At 39.8% G+C, this 20,403-nt stretch overlaps 1 protein-coding gene across 2 annotated transcripts in view; it reads left to right on the top strand.

The window, feature by feature from the left end:
• Positions 1-1,077: 1,077 nt before the first annotated feature.
• The window catches only part of LOC308186008 (interleukin-6 receptor subunit beta-like), a 42,161-nt gene continuing 22,835 nt past the window's right edge, over positions 1,078-20,403 (top strand). Inside the window, exons 1-9 of one of the 2 annotated variants that reach the window (XM_080574800.1) lie at positions 1,078-1,108; positions 3,208-3,346; positions 5,763-5,810; positions 6,134-6,184; positions 13,348-13,459; positions 17,547-17,713; positions 18,808-18,947; positions 19,754-19,895; positions 20,051-20,133. In XM_080574800.1, the coding sequence (XP_080430926.1) occupies positions 5,768-5,810; positions 6,134-6,184; positions 13,348-13,459; positions 17,547-17,713; positions 18,808-18,947; positions 19,754-19,895; positions 20,051-20,133 (738 nt within the window). In that variant the 5' untranslated portion in view covers positions 1,078-1,108; positions 3,208-3,346; positions 5,763-5,767. Of the gene's footprint in view, positions 1,109-3,012; positions 3,347-5,762; positions 5,811-6,133; positions 6,185-13,347; positions 13,460-17,546; positions 17,714-18,807; positions 18,948-19,753; positions 19,896-20,050; positions 20,134-20,403 lie in introns of those variants that run through there. The other variant, XM_080574799.1, reaches the window with a different exon arrangement.

The raw sequence follows: 20,403 nt of genomic DNA, 5'->3' as shown, positions 1-20,403 counted from the left end.
AAAATCAGTGTGAGGGAGGAAAGAAAATATTTAGAGTGAAGTTGGCAGAAAAACTTACAAATATAACCCAGCCAGGAAGAAATATGATGCTGGAAGCTAGAAGGAAGCCTCACCAAGGATTTCTAAATTCAGGAACAGCCTCCAGTATGAACGGTGAGGACCAAAAAACCCCACTATTTTTAAGATGGAGCTATTTCAGTTCATGACACAGACTGCAAGAACTGGTTACCTGTGATAGCAGGGCACTAAATTCAGGCAGCCACAACACCCCTGGTACTCCTGTGTTAAAGGCAGCCAAACTAAACTGGGAGCTAAGATGGATTGTGAACATTCATGCTGTGTCTAAGAAAGCCAATAAATACTGTTTACAGCTGTGTGAGAAATAGAAGTTCACAGAGTTTATGGATAGACAGACTTTAATCCTGAAGAAGCCATTATCAGGGCTGTGTGAGTAATCCATTGGAGGTCAAATCAAAACAAAAGCTGCAAAAATGTTTGGTTCAGATCTATATCCTTATCCAGCCATGCAACGAGTTTGGATTTCTCAGTTGTCAGAACAGTACCCTAACCACTAGGGTGGCTGGATATTTCGGGTAGGGGCACGATTTGGTCACTCTTGCTATAAACAGGTGCTGCAGGTTTATGGTTTAAGATACTAGAATGGGACATGACTCACCAGACACCTTGCTTAAAGGGTTTTTCTAAATTAGCAATGACATAAAGCAGAATAATCTAGATGGGGAGATTCAATATAGGCCATGCCAGGATGTCATAAAGCATGGTAGTTAGTCTCATATGCAAAGCCCTTGTGCAGTCAAAGTTCAACCAATTGTATCTTCTGAGCAGTTGTTCCAGTCGATGAGCTTTGGAAGATATGCAGGATAATTAAAATCATGACATTGTCACTCCAGTTGGACAAATCTAGCCCCTCCCTGGCTTTCTGTTCTATACAAAAGTGGCAAAGACCAACCTGTGAATTATTTTAAGATAATCAAAGTAACATAAAATAAAGCTAATTAAATGATCTCTCAAAAATATTTCCCCCAGGTTATCTATTGAATAATAATGGGAAGGAAAAAGAAAATGGTCAAAAACAATTAAGTCACAAGTGAGTATGTAAACAGTTCTTGATGACTCCATTAATTATAATTACTATGTTTAAATCACTTTGTTCCAAAACAGGAAAGACACTTGAAAAGATTTGGACTAAGAAAAGGTAATGACTTTTCAGCTCAGAGACCATTCTAATGCTGGACAGTATTCTGAAAGAAATATTACTACAGAGAAAAGTTTGTGAAAATGTTTGTTTCACAATCCTTGAAAAGGATCCTTGAAAAGGATTGTGAAAAAATCCTTGAAAAGGATTGTGAAAATGTTACACTAGCACAAACTAGCACAAACACATGCACTGTTACTGAAGTGGGAAAGGCAGGACGATATACAAGGAGCGCAGAATAATATGTAAAAAGTTCAGCTACTGCCCTGTACTGAGTTACTTCCTAGTCCTTTCTTAGGATTTCCCCAAACTTATGCTTTCTACAGTAGTTGGTTTTCACAGAGAAAATGTTTCTCTGCCCAGGAGCAAGGGGGGGGGGGGGGAGGGAGAGAAAAAGCATGAATCAGATTGTTATATCTCCTCCCACTTGTCCCAGGGATGAAAAAAGAAAGACATTTAAAAATAAAATTCTTTTTCAAAAACCTTTGCTGAATCTTACTCCCACAAGTGCGCATTGGGAGACTGTAGACAAACTTTTGTCAAATTCTTTTTGTTTCCACACCACATATCCCAAAATAACTCCCTCTAGCAGATGCAGGCCTACTGGATAAGCCAAGCAGGATGGCAAGGAAGAAGGCTTGCCATTTTCATTGTGTAGAAAAGGTACTAAGTTTCCTTCAGTAAAGTCTTATATGTGATGGAGAAAGCTAAGAATGATCCTTAATTCCTCTGGCTACACAAGAAAACATAATGAATGCAAATCTCAGAAGACTTTTATACTATATTGGCAGAACAGTCAGAGGCTACAACATAGTTGTACAACTCGTGTTGTGGTTTAACCCTCGTAAGCAGCAGAGTGCCACACAGCCACTTGCTCACTCCTCTCTCCTGACAACCAAAGCATGGTGGGGAGGAAGAGAATCAGGAGGGGAAAATTTAGAAAACTTGTGGGTTGAGGTAAAGACAGTGGAAAGGCAGTGGAAAGGCGAGGCAAGGGGAGGCGAGGCGAGGCGAGGCGAGGCGAGGCGAGGCGAGGCGAGGCGAGGCGAGGGACATCCCTTTGGCCATACCTTGGCCATACACAGCTCAGACGACTTGTGTCTGTTGAATGCAGTTTTCATAGCACAGGTCTGAAATATGCCAGGGAGGACGTCCTCCAGTTATCATAGAAACAAGCCACTAGCAGTAACTGTGATGTTGTAGCAAAAAGAAGTTGCCTGTCTCATCAGGTCATACTGCCTCAATTCTTATAAATATTCTATCTAACATACTAGGAAGAACTCTGCATTCAGACTTAGGGAGATCTACCATCACAGCACTAAGAGTGGTGAGACCCTGGACCTGCTCTGGCACAAGCAGAATTTGATCCACACTTTTTTTAACAAAATCAACTTTGTTTCCTCCTTCATCTTCTCTTCCAAATAATCTTCACGCAAATATACAAATTGCTGGTTCTTCTACACTCTGTATTGACTGCCTAGTTTATTTAGCAATATCTGTGCTTCATCTGTACTTACATTTTTTATACCTCCAGGGAAGACCTCTTTTGAAGGTCTATCAGCCAATGTGTTGGGGTGAATATTGTCATTTTCATTAAGAGAAGGCAGAACTGTTTGAAAAATTAGCTGTTTCACAATGCAACTTGAACTCAGACAGGATGAAAGAGTGTGTGGCGGAGACCTTTCCTATCACAGCGAATTTCCCCCAGGGGGTGTGGCTGAAGACTGGGTGGGATTTTTTTTCAAAGACCATATCAAAACTGCTTTTTGAATTCAGATACTGGTGTATTTCTCTGGCAAAAAGCACTGCAACAGTCAAATCTTTTGCAGACTTGCAGGTTTGCTTATCGGAAGCAGAGTTATTCAAGAAGTTACTTGTGAAAAATAGTGTAGCTCTATTTTAGATCCAGAGGAAAGATACGGGACTTCAGCATGTAGTAATAATAGGCCAAAAATGAACTTGTATTTGTGACAATATTGAATTTTTTGCAGTATGCATGAAACAGAGCAACTGCAGTCAACTGAAACTGACCTTTTTATTGGAGAAATGGCAAGCTAATTTACACCAAAAATACACATACTCAACCAGATGAAAATGAAGACCTCAACGACTGCTTGCAGTTCAGAGAAGGTAAGACTTTGAATACAAATGAAATATTCCTTTGCTGGTGCAATATTTCTGCAGCCTACATTCTGCTTCAGCTGCCTGCTGGATTCTGAGTGTGCTTGAATGGGGTTGCCCGTCCCATATGAACAAACAAGATTTCAGACCCCTTCTATTTCATTAGGATCCATGGGCACTGGTTGCAAAAATGTACTCACAGGCTCATAGCCTGCCCCGTTCTCCCTTTGATGTGCAAGGGTACAAGAGAGTTTCACAGGTATAAAGCAGGATGAGGGGTCAGCAGGGTGTTCCTGACTGTGGTTCTGTGTCTTGGGAAATTCTTTTTCCTTTGAAGTGTAACAGTTAACAGCTGAAGTTGGACAGAGTGCAGGGAAGGATTCTGTGGGGTTTTCTATTAATTCACATGATGTAATCCAGGCTAAATGGAAGAGGTTAAGATTGCATTCAGGGGAGACCGGGAGCCTGCGTTGTCTTTTACAGCAGAACTTAAATAAGCAAATGACAAGTCAGGAAAAACACTGAGAGAAATCCAGTACCACATCTACAGTAAGGTATAAGTCTAGGTCTGAGAAACCATTTAAGCCACAAACGGAACAAAGTTGGTGGTCTCTTCTAGTCATTACTGCACTTTTGAACATATCACAGGAGACAGCATAATTTATCCTGGTCTGAATAACAGGAAAATTTAAGGCATTTACAATTCTCAGACAAGTCCATGGCAGTAAAAGAGCTGAAATATTAAACACATGAAAAAGTGTTCCTATGCAAAGTTTACCTTAAAAGTAGTAGTTCAGCTTTTGTTTTATATTACAAAGGTTACTATGGCAACTGGGTACCTGATCTATAATCAAAAATAGGTTCTTATTCCTATGACAAATTTCAGTTTTTGAGATTCTTTCATCTATTTTGATTGACGATGCATTTTCTGTACTTCTTACAGTTGATTTTTTTTTCTTTAAATGGAAGTAACATCCATACTGAGACCTAGAGATCCAGCAACACTCGTATGGACTTGCTTTATTGCATTTCTTTCCCTACAGTGTGTTCTTCCCTAATTCTATGCATGCTGAATTCAATTTCCTGCTGTTGCACTGACTTACATGGTTTTCATCTGGGATAGGTTACTTCAAGTGTGATTATCCTGATCACTTCGAATCAAGGTACATAGTTCAAGTAGCGTTCTCTGTCTCTTGACCTCCAGTTTGCTCTGAGTCTGTAACTCTGCAAAGCGCTATCAAAACCTCCCTCACGTATGACTTGCTTTGTGTCTGTCACTTTTTCCTTCCTGCTCATAAATTACTACTATCCTCACTCTGTTCTTTGTGGGAAGTGTTGTCAAGGCTGATATTTGGATCAATCAGATAAGAGGGACTTCGACCCTCCATGCACAAACTGTATCTACCGCCCCTCAGCATTTTGAAGCTTACTCCCAAGCCCAAGCAACCTAATTACCAGGAAACCCCCTGTAACACCCAGTAGAATTCCATTTCTATTTTATGAATGTGCCCTTCAAAAATCTGATAAGATATAGCTGGTGGATTAGTCACATGCTCCCACTGTAGGCTAGACTCATGCCCATAACTCTCTCTTTAAGATGATTCATTTAAAATAGAATTTTTTGTTGCTATTCAATACTCAACCTGAAATATGCCATAGTTGCCAAGATAAGTTAATAATTTGCCTATCACCAGGTGGGTTTGAATCCAGACTCTGCTTGCAGCTATTTGAGTACAGAAGGGAAATTTCCTACAGTAATGAAATTTTCTGAAAATTTCCCTTTACTGGTGTAGCCGCAAGAGCTATGGTGGTTCTGGAGTGCTCAGAGTTATTTTGTATGTTCTCTGATCAGACTTTATGGATGTGGACCTGATTTACAGCTATGGTGACTTTTGTCTACATTAGGGCTCCCCATTTTGCTACCAAAAATGCAGATACAGCACCTCTACAGTGGTGAATTTATTTTAAATGGAAAAAGAAGGCAGAAAGAGAAGACAGGCAGGGTTTGCTGTTGCAATTATTTCTACAGTGTCTAATCATTCATTTTAGAGTAAGTCAAATACTTTGCCTTGCTTTTTTGCACATTGACATTTAGCATAGATTTTCAAAGAAGATTAAGCTTAACCTAAGCTTAACTGGGTTTACACTGCTGATATCTTAGACACCTTTAACAATCTCATTTTGACTTCTTGTACACACCAAGGAGGAAAGCTTCTGTTTTTCATACAGGTGAAATTAGAATTTCCTAAATATATTTATTAACTTGGAGCCCAAATGTCCATCACGTTGTCATTAACAAGTGGGTTAGTTGTATTCAGCCAGCAAAAGTATAGGGAGTGGAATGGATAGGAAAGTTGAAGAGGAAGTATGAAAAATAGACTAAAGACAGTGTAACATTGACGATAATCATTATGCTTCTTTTCAGAGAAGATGAAGAACTCTCTGCTCGCAGCTATCTTTTTATTTGCAACAGGTGAGTTTTCATTTGATGCATGACTTACTGCTGTTTATAAATACTAAAAATTCTTAACACTACTCAAAGGCAAGGATGTATGACCAAAGTCATGACTGAATTAAGTTCTCTGGGTAGGAGAAACTGCACTCAGCAACAGTTTATTTATTTTATTTTATTTTATTTTATTTTATTTTATTTTATTTTATTTTATTTTATTTTATTTTATTTTATTTTATTTTATTTTATTTTATTTATTTTATTTTTTATTTTATTTTATTTTATTTTATTTTATTTTATATTTTATTTTATTTCAGTTAAATGCATTCTTTTTTATACCCTAGATTCCTGTAACTGCTTAAACTTGGATTTTCAATTGTGCAAGCAGCTTCCAGGTGGGTAAATATATTTCACATAATATCTACTTAATTGTAAAGATAAACATTCAGATTTCCTATAATTGCTGAAGGAAATCTACCAGCTGAAGTGATTTGGGTTTGAAATATTGGCATAGGGTTGTTTGGCTGAAATCCAGCACGTAGAAGCTGTGAATTTCTGACCCTTTCCCAAGGCCCAGATACTCATTACAGGGCTGCAGGCACAGGGTCTGTCACTATTTCTTGTTTCTACGGGCCTCCTAGTGGCCTAGTCAAATGACAATAGAATATATGATGTTTATATTGACAAACATTTATGGTTTAGATTTAACTAATACATTACAGTTAATGGTAAAAAAGAGCAGTCAAACACTTACCAATGGATGTCAATTTCACAGCAGCTGGTGGTCATGCTGGATTTATTGTAGGCAGAAAAAAATCCTACGTGCTAGGATTTTTTCTTGCTAGGAGCCACAGCAGGGAAAACAGTTTTTTACTACACAGTGGCACTGGATGAAACAACATCGATATGACTGCATTTTTCTGAAATTAGCTATGCATAATTATCTAGTTCTTGCTATTACTCCATTGGACTAAAGCATTACTGAGAATACCAGAAAAAAATTAGAAGAAAAACAATACGTACAGGAGTGCAAAAATTGAGCCTTGTTTGTTTGTTTGTTTGTTTTAAAGAGGAAACTGGATTGTGATTTTTTGGTACAGGGGAAGTTTTTTGTTTGTTTGCACATCTCAGAGTGCAGTCTTGGCACAGGGCTAATATTCTAAGGTGAAGAAGAACTAATAATACATACATTATTTAAAAGGAAGCCGTACAGTAAAACCAAAATGGAATGGGATAAAAACAGTATGCACATGTGTACCCACAAATATAGGACAAGTGAAAAAACCGTGGGTAACATAATATGTTCAGCTGAAGAGTGTAGTATAGGACTTTACAGGACTTTATGGGACTTTGTAGGACTTTTTTAGTATATCGGCCAGGGCAGTGAGGGTGGGGTATGTTAATACACTGTTTCCACACATAGAAGCTACTATTTTTGCCTTGGCTGTTTTTAAACGGTCTCATAGAGAAAGCCATTTTATAGAGAAAGACATTTATTTTATTTATTTTTTTTTTTTGTAAGACCAAGAGCATGAAGAACAATACAAGCCCCTGTGCTTCTGTAAGGAGAAACAGGTCTGCAGCACTGTGGTCACCACATGGGTCTCAGTTAACAGAAATGGTTTGGGGAAGAAGTTATAAGGAATTCATTAGAAGGGGGAAATGTTTCCATTTGATTTCATCTCTCCAGAACTGTTATTTCACAGTTTCAGGAGCTGTATGTTACAAACATACTGATGTGAAGTGTTATAGCAGTTCCAAAAAGGTTTTCTTTCCAGTTGTTAATTTAAAAGAAAAGAAGAATTACCAAGTCAACGAAAGGCTCATTTCAGAGTAAATGAGGAGAATAATGTGAGAGCAGTTGCTACTTTCTCCAGTTCTTAGAGTACCACATCAAGAGTGCAGGTGGCCAAGGTTTGGTTTGGTGATTGGACTAGGAAAGCAAAGAACTAAATAATTATTCACATTTGCTGTAGAAACAAGAAAGACCTGATCTCCACCTTCCCAAAAGGAAGCTGCACACACCTAGACTGATGCAGCAGACTTTAATTAGAAATGCATATTTCTTTTGGTAGGAGAAAGGAGGTGTCATGGGATGGAGGTCTTAAGTCTGAGCCATACTAATATACTTTCTGGTCCAAACCAACTGTTAATTTAAATATACAGCTTCCATCCAAGTGATGATAGGCATACCAAGGACACTCTGTAATTCAGGTTATAGGAAGAAATCACTCTGAGTGAGGAAAAGAGGACTGCTCTTTTACAGCATAATTTGGCAAGGGTGTTCTGAGGAAACAAGCAGGAGGAGTTGGAAATTGTGGTGCAATTAGTAAAATATGACCTGACTGTTATCACTGAAATGTGGTGGGATGGATCACATAACTGGAACACTGGAACAGAGGGGGCTCTGTTCTGAAGAGCTACAAGCTCTTCAGAAGAGATGGACAAGGAAGGAGTGGTAGGGGTGTTGCCCTCTATGTTAGGGAAGGGATTGATTGTGAAGAGATGCCTCTGAGAAACAGCCATGGATAGGTTGAGAGTTTGTGGGTAAAAGTTAAGGACCACACCAAAAAAAAAAGGACAGCTTGTGGATGGTGTCTACTACAGGCTGCCTGATTAAGAAGAACCTGTGGATGAGGTTCTAGTAGCTTCAGCTACTACAAGCATCACATTTGCACACTCTTACCCTGATGGGGGACTTCAACCACCTGGATGTCTGCTGGGGAAGCAGCACAGCAGGCTGTGAGTAATCCTGGACCCTCACAGAGTGCACTGAAAATAAATTCTTCATCCAGGTATTAGACAAACCAACCTGTGAAGCGTTACTGAACCTGCTGCTCACCAATGCAGGCAAACTATTTAAAGAGGTTAAGATTGGAGGCAGTCTGGGATGTAGTGACCATGACTTGGTTGGGTTTGTGATCTCAAGAAATATGGGCCTAGCAAACAGCAAAGTTAGGACCCTGAATTTCCAACAAGTGAACTTCCAGCTGTTTAAAGGCTGAGATACCCTGGAACACCATCTGTAGGGACTAAGGAGCTGAACAGAACTGGCAACTCTTTAAGGATGTTTTTCTTAGAGCACAAGTTCTCTCCATCCCCCTGTCTAAGAAAGCAAGCAGGGAGGGCAGAAAACTGGGATCCCATTTTTAAAAAGGATGGAAAGGAAGACATGGGGAACTACAGAGTCTCTACTCTGTGCCTGGGAAAATCGTGGAACAGATCCTCCTGGAAGCAATGTCAAGGCACATGCAGGACAATAAGGTGATCTGAGAGAGCCAGCATGGCCTCACCAAAGGTAAATTGTGCCTGACCAATCTTGTGGCCTTCTGTGATAGAGTGACTGCATCAGTTGACAAGGGAAGACCAACAGATGTCATCTACCTGGACTTCTGCAAGCCCTTTGACCTGGTCCTACATGACAACCTGATCTCCATATTGGAGAGAGGTGGATTTGAAGGGTAGACCATTCAGTGGAAAGGAATTGGCTTGAAAGTCACACCCAGAGTGTGGTGGTCAACGGCTCTATGTCCAGGTGGAACATGCTGATGAGTGGTGTCCCTCAGGAGTCTGTCCTGAGGCTGGTGCTGTTTAATGTCTTTATCAACAACATGGACAGTGGGATTGAGTGCACCCTCAGCAAGTTTGCAGATGACACCAAGCTGAGTGCTGCAGCTGATACATCAGAAGGAAGGGATGCCATCCAAAGGGACCTGGACAGGCTGGAGAAATGTGCCCATGTAAACCACATGAGGTTCAACAAGTGCAAATGCAAGATGCTGCACCTGGTTTGGGGCAATCCCAGACATGAGCACAGACTGGGAGAACAACTCATTAAGAGCAGCTCTGCAGAGAACGACCTGGGGGTTCTGGTGGACAAAAAGCTCGACATGAGCCAGTAGGGCACACCTGCAGCCCAGAAGGCCAACTATGTCCTGCATTTTCAGAGAGTTGTGCTTAGTGGTGCAGAGTCTATTTGGAGGCCTGTAGCTAGCGGTGTTCCTCTGGGGTCAGTACTGGGTCCAGTGTTGTTCAGCTTATTCATCAACAACCTGGATGGTGGAATGGAGTGCACCCTCAGCAAGTTTGTTGATGACACTAAGCTGGGAGGAGTGGCTGATACCCCAGAGGGCTGTGCTGCCATTCAGAGGGACCTCGACAGGCTGGAGGGTAGGATGGAGAGGAACCTTATAAAGTTCAACGAGGGCAAGTGCAGGGTCCTGCACCTAGGGAGGAATAACCCCAAGCACCAGTACAGGCTGGGGCTGACCTGCTGGAGAGCAGCTCTGCAGAGAGAGACCTGGGAGTCCTGGTGGACAGCAGGCTGACCATGAGCCAGCGATGTGCCCTTGTGGCCAAGAAGGCCAAAGGGATCCTGGGCTGCATTTGGAAGAGTGTTGCCAGCAGGTCAAGGGAGGTGATCCTCCCCCTCTACTCAGCCCTGGTGAGGCCCCACCTGGAGTGCTGTGTCCAGTTCTGGGCTCCCCGGCACAAGAGGGACATGGAGCTACTGGAGTGAGTCCAGAGGAGGGCTACGAAGATGATGAGAGGACTGGAGCACCTGTCATACGAGGACAGGCTGAGAGAGCTGGGCCTGTTTAGTCTGGAAAAGAGAGACTGAGGGGAGACCTCAACAATGTGTATAAATATCTGAGGGGAGGGTGTTGAGAGGATGGAGCCAGTCTCTTTTCAGTTGTGCCCAGCGACAGGACAAGAGGCAACGGGCACAAACTGAAGCACAGGAGGTTCCGGATGAATATGACAGGGCACTTCTGTGCTGTGAGGGTGACAGAGCACTGGCACAGGTTGCCCAGAGAGCTTGTGGAGTCTTCTTCTCTGGAGATACTCAAAACCAGCCTGGATGCCATCCTACACAATGTGCTCTAGGTGATCCTGCTTGGCAGGGGCATTGGATTAGATGATCTTTAGAGGTCCCTTCCAACCTTGGTCATTCTGTGATTCTCTGATCTTGGGCTGCATCAATAGATGAGTGGCCAGCAGGCTGAGGGAGGTGATTCTGCCCTTCTGCTCTTGTGAGGCCCCACTTGGAGTGCTGTATCCAGGTCTGGGGCCCCCAGCACAAGAAGGATGTGGATCTGTTAGAGTGGGTCCAGAGGAGGGCCACAAGGATGATCTCTCTCCTATGAGAAAGGCTGAGAGAGTTGGGACTGTTCAGCCTGAAGAAGGCTCTGGGGTGACCTTATAGCAGCTTTAAAATACTTAAAGGGGGCTTATAAAAAAGGTGGAGAGCAACTTTTTGCTTGGGCAGATAATGACAGGATAAAGGGGAACAGTTTTAAACTACAAGAGTGGAGAGATAGATTAGATGTTAGGACGAAATTCTTAACTCAGAGGTTGGTGAGGCAGTGGCACAGGCTGCCCAGAGAAGCTGTGGATGCCCCATCCCTGGAGGTGCTCAAGGCCAGGCTGGATGGGGCTTTGGGCAACTTGGTCTGGTGGGTGGTGTCCCTGCCCATGGCAGGGGCTTGTGACCCTGGGTCTGGGTCTGGGTTCCAACCCAACCAATTTCATGATTCTATGAACCTGGGTGAATCTCTGAACCACAACCATCCCGTGTTACCAAGTCCAGAGACACACATATTTACTTATCAAAGAGCAAACCTTTATTGTTGAAGACTAATAGGTCTACTGGCATCTTATTAAACCTCTTAGATGTAAGGAACACGTGGCTCTACTTATTAGGAAAAAAAATCATTATCACGTTAAATATCCTGTACATTTTGAGATCCTTATCTACTTTTCTGAAGAGAAGAAAAACCAACACATTTTATTTCTGTATCTTTTTTAAAAAGTGTGGGTGGGGGTTCGAGACACAATGGCTGATTCTTCTGAACTAATAGTTCAGACGGTAAGACACAAAGCAAAAGGAGAACAGTCAGATTTTATGATTAAAGTTTCTGACAAGAGATTTCTGAAATACTGAAATTAGCTTTACCACCAGAAACTAAAAGATGAGATCCTTTAAGAACATCATCAGTTGTTAATTTCTCTTCGGGTGAAAAAAAAAATATTTGAAAAAAAAATCCAAAAAATAAACACAAGTTGTTTTGTATATAAGTTTGTATTCCTGCTTTGTAATGTGATCTTTTTGAATCTGGTAGTATACATTATTCTGTTGTTCTCCAGCAATTATTCTGAACTCTGGATCCCCAGATAGAGATGACTGACAGTTTTAGAGTAATTCTGGAGTCTAGTCAATCAGTTCTGTTGTTGATAATTATTCCTGTGCTATGGTGATATAATGCTTTGCAAGAAACTCCCCAGTAATTCTTTCAGTTTGGAAACTGTGGAAATATCACATTTGCCCTCAGTGATAATCACCAAAAGGAAGCCACTCTCTCCTCCCGACCCCTCCTTAAAATTAATTATGCAAGAAATTAATTCTTGCATGACTTTCTAAGATGTTTCACAGGGATGTGTGAGGTCTACGAGATCCTCAGTTCTGGCCTATGATTTCCAAAATGTCTACAAAATTCTGTTTAGCTGTCAATAATCTGCTCCAAGCAAAGCTGTTGCCAGCTCCAGTTTGTAATTCTGCTGAGGAACTGTGCCTCCCCTCCATGCAAGGCTGATGCTCCGTGTTCTGCAAGATTTCCAAGCCATAGTGACTCCCCTGGGGGATGTGTTTTGCACCATGGATCTGGAGTGACCCATCAGAAGCCACTGCCTTGCACAAATTCCAGAAAACATTTGAGCAGAGGCGCACAGCTGCTGCTCTGAGCCCGCTGCATCTGCAGAGACACTGAGAGCAGAAAAGGCACTAACTGCCAGATCAGGAAGGTGTGAAACCAGAGCAGAGCAGAGGTGGGAGATAAAAATCTAAGGTCTGTTAGCAGAGAGGTACTAACAGTATTGTCATCTGCTGTAGGGAAATTATCTTGCAATAACTTTCCTCAAAGTTAGCAAAACAGATTATCAGCATCTGGAAGTGCTTCCTTGTACGCATGGAATTAGTTCTGCCAGAGAGTGCTTCCAATAGGATAAAGATATTCCAGTCAGAATTGACAAAACTAAACAACAACAAAAACAAATCAACAACAACAACAACCAGTTTAACCAGTTTAAGCTTTAAATAAGTGCAGAGGCAAACTGCAAGCAAGATGTCAGTGTTGTAGGAGAGAAACACAGTTCAAAGGTGTAAAAACACCAAAGCCACAAGAAAAACCATGGCAAGCATTTCAGTACTACATTATTTCTCATATAATAGCTGGTAAAGGGAATGCAAAACATTGGAACAATTCTTGGTTTTTACTGCCATGTAGGAAAACTAGTTTTTCCTTGGAAACATTGCAATGCATAATGTTTAATCTCTCTAAACGTTTCTGTCCCTTGTTCTGAGCATTAGTGAGCTGCTTGCCTTGAGAATAAACACGGTATAAGGGATCACACAGCTAGTACTTATTTCATTGCACAAAGAATGTAACTGGTTTTATCTTTTTTTTTTTTCTTTTGATTCTCCTAGCCATCTTGTACTTTTTTGATGGTAAATAGTTGTTTGTGATGGGTGTTTTCCAATCTGCATATTTTCATTTTGCAGACTGGGACAATGAATTGATGTGCTACAAAGAAATAAGTGAGGATCTAACTTGCACCTGGTTGCCAGCACCCAGTGCTCCAAATACTGTTATTTACAATTTATTCTTAAAATGGTAAGTCTAAAAGTTACTTCAGAAAATGAAAAGCTCTCATCACTGTTTGGCATTATTCTTACCTGCCTGAGATGTGTTCTGTTGCATTTCATCCCATTATAGGTTGTTATACAATACTGATCAAAATCTTTCCTCACACCTCATATTGATTTGGTAAGACCTGCACATTCCAAACTGTAAGGAGGTTGACATTGGCAAGCACACACAGTGCCAAGCAGAAGCTTAGATTAGCTTAATTGTCAATGCAGAAACAGCTAGAACCTCTGCTTGAATGGAAAATATATACAGAAAAATCTGAAATAGGTGCATAGATTCAACAATTGCTCTGTCCAATTTGAGGAAGAGTGATTTACCTCTTCCTAATTTCATGAAAGGTGCCTGGCAAAGCTACTCTAGCTCAGACCTCAGCAGCAACTGTGCTTACCTCTCTTTTTCACTGATTCATTAAACTTTGATCAAGATTAGACCCCTATCTTCCCTCCCTGTTTAAAAAAAAAAAAAAAAAAAAGATAACAGAGCAACTTTGTAAGTCGGTAGCCCTATTGCAGAGAAGTGAAACAAGCTCTTCATACCAGTAATTTTCTTCACTGTCCACTGAGAACATGCAAATGGTCTTGCAAGAACCCTCTTCCCACCCAGTATATCATGTTTATCTGAGAAGCAATTATTTCTTCTTTCTATAGTTTGCTGGTCATTAGACATCTTTTAATGCTTCCAACATGTCTGTTTGAAAAACTATTTCCACAGATCACATTAATTGTTTCTATTTTTGTCTATTGATTTGCACTGAATATTCAACACTAATACACACATTATACATTATATATTATATTAAGCCACATATCAAATGAGATATTGGATGTGGCATGTATGAAACATAGATTTTGAAGTATTTTACTGCAATTTTGAATTATCAAGTTTAATAGCCGGAATTAATTTGTAGGTCTTAATCTCATAATATGGGTATCTTCAGTTTTCATGCTCCAATTTTTGAGGAAGTTAAAACAAAACCCATGTAAAATGTAGATAGGCAGATTAAATCAACATCTGCACAGTGCTTTTTTAAAAAGAACAATGTAGGTTGCCGTCTCAGTACCTTCATTACAAAAGGGATTTTCCTCATTTTATATCTACATATTTGGGATCTCCCACGAGATTAAGGGCATGTTTAGAAAGAGAGAACTGAGATCAGAAGGCACAATCTATGCCATGAGGCCACGTCATGGGGTACACAGGTTACAATACTGTATGCTGTTGGCAAATTCTGATACTTACAGCTGATTATGTTACCACATAACACACTGCTCTTTGCTCTTTGCATTTAAAAAAAAGAAAAAAAAAAAAGAGCTGTGGTTAGGAGCATCTCCTGAAGCTAAGAAAATGTCACTACCCTGGCAAATTCCCCAGGGTGATCTGCACACTGCAGACTAGCAAGGCAGCCACCTCAGGGTGTGATTACTCTCCCTGGCTCCATCAATACTTTCCCACTAGAGGTAGCAGCAGGTGCCAATTTGCAATAAGTACCAAACTTCACTGAATTTGCTGTCTCATCTCCTGTGTCTTCCAGGAGCACTGATTCCTGGGAAGGGGAGAATCACCTGTGAAACAGCTCTCCTTCTACGGAGATGCTATCAGCCAGAGTATTTGTAATGTCATTGCTCTTAACTCTCCAGCCAAACTCAGACTGTGCTTTTCCTAGGCTGCAGAGTTGATGTTATGAATGGAGAACTGGCAGTAAAATAGTGAAAGAGAAGGTGGACAAGGAGGGAAACAACTGCCTCACAGAGTCAGAGATTTTCCCAAGCCAGAGCCAGGACCTGAACCTCAGTCTCCTAGGCTTCAGCCTAGTAATCTTCAAGAAAATCTTTTTTTTCCCTATTCATTGGGCTAGAAGGAAAACAAAATGCATTTGAAAGGATTTTTTGCTTGCCTAGAAGAGGACATCACCCCAATCTACAAATAACATTAGTTTGACTCTGAATTTTTTCCTTATCCTTGCTTTTGATTTAATTGTCAGGAAAAAAAGGATCAAAGAAAAACTATCCCACACAGATGTTCAAACCAAGCACTCAAAACCATAGTTTGAAATATTAATGCCTGATTCACAACACGGATGGAGCAGAAGATGGGGGAACCTTCAAGTTTTTTTTGTTGTTGTTGTTTTGTTGTTGTTGTTTTGTTTTTGTGTGTGTGTGTGTGTTGTGGTTTTTTTTCCAGTTATTTAATATTCTATTGTGATCAGCACATTTAACACTTGAAATATGTAGGTAGGTAATTAGTATACCTACACATTTCTTTTTAAGAACATTGAATTGGCACAGCTTTAGCCTTGAAAAATCTGTTCTGTGTGTGTCAGAGAGTAAATTGTAGAGGGGGGTTGTGAGGGAAAGCCTAGACAGAACAGGAACAGCCTGCCATTTAAGTCCTTTTCATGAAGAAAACACGACTGAGTGGTGAAGAAACACCAGAATAACGTTAAATCTTTCCCCTTTAAGTGTTTATTCATTATCCCCATCCCTGCTGTTCTTTACATATTCTTTACACTCACGTTCTAGTCCTAAACCCTCCACTACCCAAGATAATGTTTTTATGGCAATTGGTTACATGTAGGACATTGTCAGAACTTCAGTTTTCAGTACAGATCACTGGAAAAGGCCAAAATCTCAGCTGGCTTCAGCCAGTCCAGATAGCAAGCGGTTTCCTCTCTAATGGAACTACAAGGACAATGTATACAGGACTGGCTCTAACACGTGCTATTCCCCCTGCTGTTAACTGCCCCAGATGATCCTCCTTTGAGCAGTAATATTGGACAAGATGATTTCCAGAGGTCCAATACGACCTCAGCTGTTTTGTGATTCTGTGAACTGTGGACTCCTATCTGCATTAAATGGTTTTGGCCAAAACAGTGTAAAGTGCCTAAAGGGCTCCAAATAGTTCTGGACAGTCCACATACCTTATGGCCACTGAATTTGTTTAAATTTATAACAGAGAATTGGCCAGCTATTGGATTTGGGTGAGAGTCAAGGTGGCATAAAATATCTTTCCATTAACTAATCCGAAGCACATAGTAATTACGGAAGTCATTTATATAAAAAAGCTTTACTGCACAGTCACCATGAGTTGGAGGCACTTTGTATCTTGCAAATATATTCTGTACATGGTAGACTTACCCTGTTAACTTACATTTTCTGTTGAATCTTCAACCATTACACAAGGCTGCGGAGGGGGAAGACTTGAAGATTTATTTGAAAAAACTGGAGGTATTTTCTGCTGCTAATGAATTCAGTAAAATAAGGAATTTGTAAACAAAGTCAAAGAACAAGGGGTACTGAATTTTTGCTTTAGTATTGTTCTTGAAAGAGCATTCTTGAAGGCAAGTAACTGAGGATGAGAGGAGTACCTGCTTAGGCACCTCCCATGTAGATATTGCAGTACCTACAGGAGTATTGAACACTAATGTAAAATCTGAGGAATAGGGTGTTTGTCTAGGAGGTCCAACTTTTATTAACCTTCAAGCAGAGAAATCCTCTTCCTGGATGAATGTTGGAACTACAAACACACTGAAGCATCAGGCACCAGCAACTGTGGGTGAAAACAATGAAATTTCTCAGACTTCCTGGGCCATTTTCATACTTAGGTATATTTAGGAGAAATCTACAGGTCTGAGGACTGAGATGGCATTTAATTATCTATGTCTTGTTCCTGTAAAGCATCAGACTTTAGTCAGAAGACAGGCATAACACCATAACACACTACGTTTTTCATACCTTTGTGGTAATTTAGATTCATTCCAGGAATTTGTGTATCTCCATTGTAGGTGGCAAGTAGATTTTATGAAGTAATTTCTAACCTAAAGTTATACCTTCTAAATGCTATTTACATTCAATTTTAAGTACAAGAAGGCTATACAGATTTTGTCTTGTATCACTCTGTGCATTATAAATTTACAGAATTTAACAGTTTTCCACCACACAACACAGATTTGCAAGTTTAATTTAGCTAGAATTACTGGGGTACTGGAATTACGTTTGCTGTTTCAAGTTGCTCAGAAAAGTTTGGTCTTCATTCTGATTCCTCTTTTGTGAAGGGAAAGAATCAATAAACTTTTCAAAGCAAATACGTCGTCACCTTCCATCACAATAGAACGAAGGAATCTCTACATGCAACGCTCTGCATCTATTTGGATAGAAGTGAATTATGCCCATGACAGCTGTGTGAAAGGAAAGAACATCTCAGTTACACCAAGCAAAGCAGGTACAACATCTTCATGATTTGTATTACTTCAGCATCCAGCTGAAACAGTGGTAGCATTTTCTTCAAAATTATTTTCAAAATCGTAACTCCTGATATACACGTTCTTTTCACTAATTCAAAGTCTTACAGTTCAGCTTCTTTGGATGAAATCTTCATTCTTCATTGAAGTCAATTGCAGAAGTCTTCTTTTTTTTTTTTTTTTTTTTTAATGGGAGCAGGACTTTAAAACATTTGCTTGATTATAAAATACTTATATCCCCAAAAATATATACTGATAATATCTTTGTGTACCATACTCCACCAGCTTCCTCTGCTCTCTGGTGGTTTTCCTAACTTCTTTAGGGGTATAAAAAGAGCAGGCTGACTCAGTAGCAGGCATTTAAGGAATTCTTGCTATAGAGCATTAAAGTTTTAAGAAATCTTTTCAAGTTTCAGCTGTTTTCTCAGGCTACTTGCCTATTACACAGTACTTCAGGGGATGTATGAAAAAAGAAATCCTATGAACTATGCAGTTTAGATATTTGTTCACAGATTCTCTAGAGTACCAAATCACTGAGATAACTTCAAGATCTTCCCAAAGCCCCACCTTCTTTCCAAGTAAAACAGTGCTTCTCACCACTGACCAGTACAACCAAATTATCACTATGACCTCCTTGGGAGACTTTTGGCCACCTTGCTTTTATTGGAGGGGAAACAAAATGTATTTACATTTAAAATTACATAGCTAAACACAGGTGCTGAAACTGGAAGCCATTAAGTTCTGTAAACTTTTCTACAGAACACAATTTTAGGTACTATTGACATTTTGATTTTGCCATTCAGACTCACTCAGAATAGCACCTGTTTAGAAAAAGGGTCTTCCTGATATCAGGAGAACCATTCACAAAATAATTGCAAGGGGAACAATCCTATTTTGTTGATGCCATAAAGATTTAGTAATAATTTATTTCCAGTCTTTTAAAAGTCTTCTTCAGTATTCTAAGCCAAGTCTTATATTTTATTTTCAGTGAAACACACCAACACACCTGGCACATAATTACCAAAGCTTTCCTGCTTCTCTTGTATTGATAACATCTGCATATTTCCCATTTTAGGGAAGTGCTTGACACCATCTAACATAAATGCTCATCAGATCACAAACCAACTGATAATAAAATGGGACATGCCTGCAACTCCTACACAATATGAACTGAGATACAGAGAGGCACTCACAGAAACCACTCAGTGGACGCTGGTAAGTATTTCCAGATGCCAATTACTTGAGAACATAAGGTGACTTACCATCAGCTCAGCAGTACATAGCACATAAGGCAGGATGTAAACAGGATGCTACTGAAGAGCACAGAAATAGGGATAGCGAGAAAGCATAGCTTTCAGTTTGAAGGCAAATCTCACAAAGATCTCTTAGTTTTGTTCTGACAGATCCTGAGCTGTATGGGAGAGACAAATTAATAGTTTAATACAGAAAGGGAAAAAAAAAAAAAAAAGGAAGAACACTGTGTTAGCTGGTAAATTAACCAGACAATAAGACACAACAATCAACAGTGGAAAAGCTGAGGATCTACAGAGGATATCAGAAATTAGATATAATCCCAACTCCTGGTTATACATTAAGTGATGGGCCATATTACTTACTTTGCTGGTATCATTACATTTTCAGACTTATCAGAGACCAGGTAGCTCTGATATTGTTCTTCAGAACACCAGCAAGTATCAAAGCTAAGTAACTGATAATTTTTCAGCATATATGCCTAATCAATTTTAAAAAACAATGTTTAGACCTACACTACTGCTTACATGTCCTGGCTGAACAGAGTTAGATCATGAAGAAGAAAATATAATCTTGAAAGAACGAAAAGAAATTGGCTAAGATATGTAGCAGTTCTTCTTTTATGATGGGGACTGCTACTTTATTCTGCAGTCAGAATAATGGTCCTTGACTGAGTAAACAGTTAATATAAGACTATGTTTTATTATGTTTATAAGACTATGTCTTATGTTTTATTGCTGCCACATACATTAAATATCATTTGTTTTTAGGTGCCCATAGAAAGCAATGCTGTCAACATCACTGTTTCAAATTTAAATGCTACATCTTCGTACATTGTTCAGCTCAGATGCATAGCCAAGGATGGTCTTCACTGTGTTTGCATTTGGAGTAGAGAGATTTTGGTCCCTCACAGTAAGTGAAAGATGGTTTCATGTCAATAAGCATGAGTGTAAAAGCCTTTTCCAATTTTATATCATAGGAAATAGCATTGTCAGATACTATTGAAAAGATGAAGATCAAACTGATTTATATGAGTGCATGTCTTCCTATTTTCCCATGTTTACCAGAGCTCATGAGCAAGCCAAGAATATCATATAATGCAACTACAGAAATCTCTCCAGGCAGAAGAAGTGTTCTTCTTAAGTGGGAGGTAATGTTCTCTTGAGTATGGGTCCCTTCTGTTATATCCATGCTATTCATTCATTACTTTATAGGAAGAAAAGAGTCTTTCTCATTTTATTGAGGCTACAATGTACAAAGAAAAAGCACTGAATATTGAACTTGTGCTTCAGGATTCACTGAATTTGTCTGGTTCTGTGCCCGGTGCTAGAAATTAGCAGGCAAAAACTATACCTTTTTATAAACTATTTATTTTTTTACTTAAAATTATTAAAACAGCAATTTCTAGAATCAAATCATT

This window comes from Anser brachyrhynchus, assembly GCF_964034855.1.
Source record: "Anser brachyrhynchus genome assembly, chromosome: Z".
Classification (NCBI taxonomy): Eukaryota; Metazoa; Chordata; class Aves; order Anseriformes; family Anatidae; genus Anser; species Anser brachyrhynchus.
This window is presented reverse-complemented; position numbering and strand designations above follow the sequence as displayed.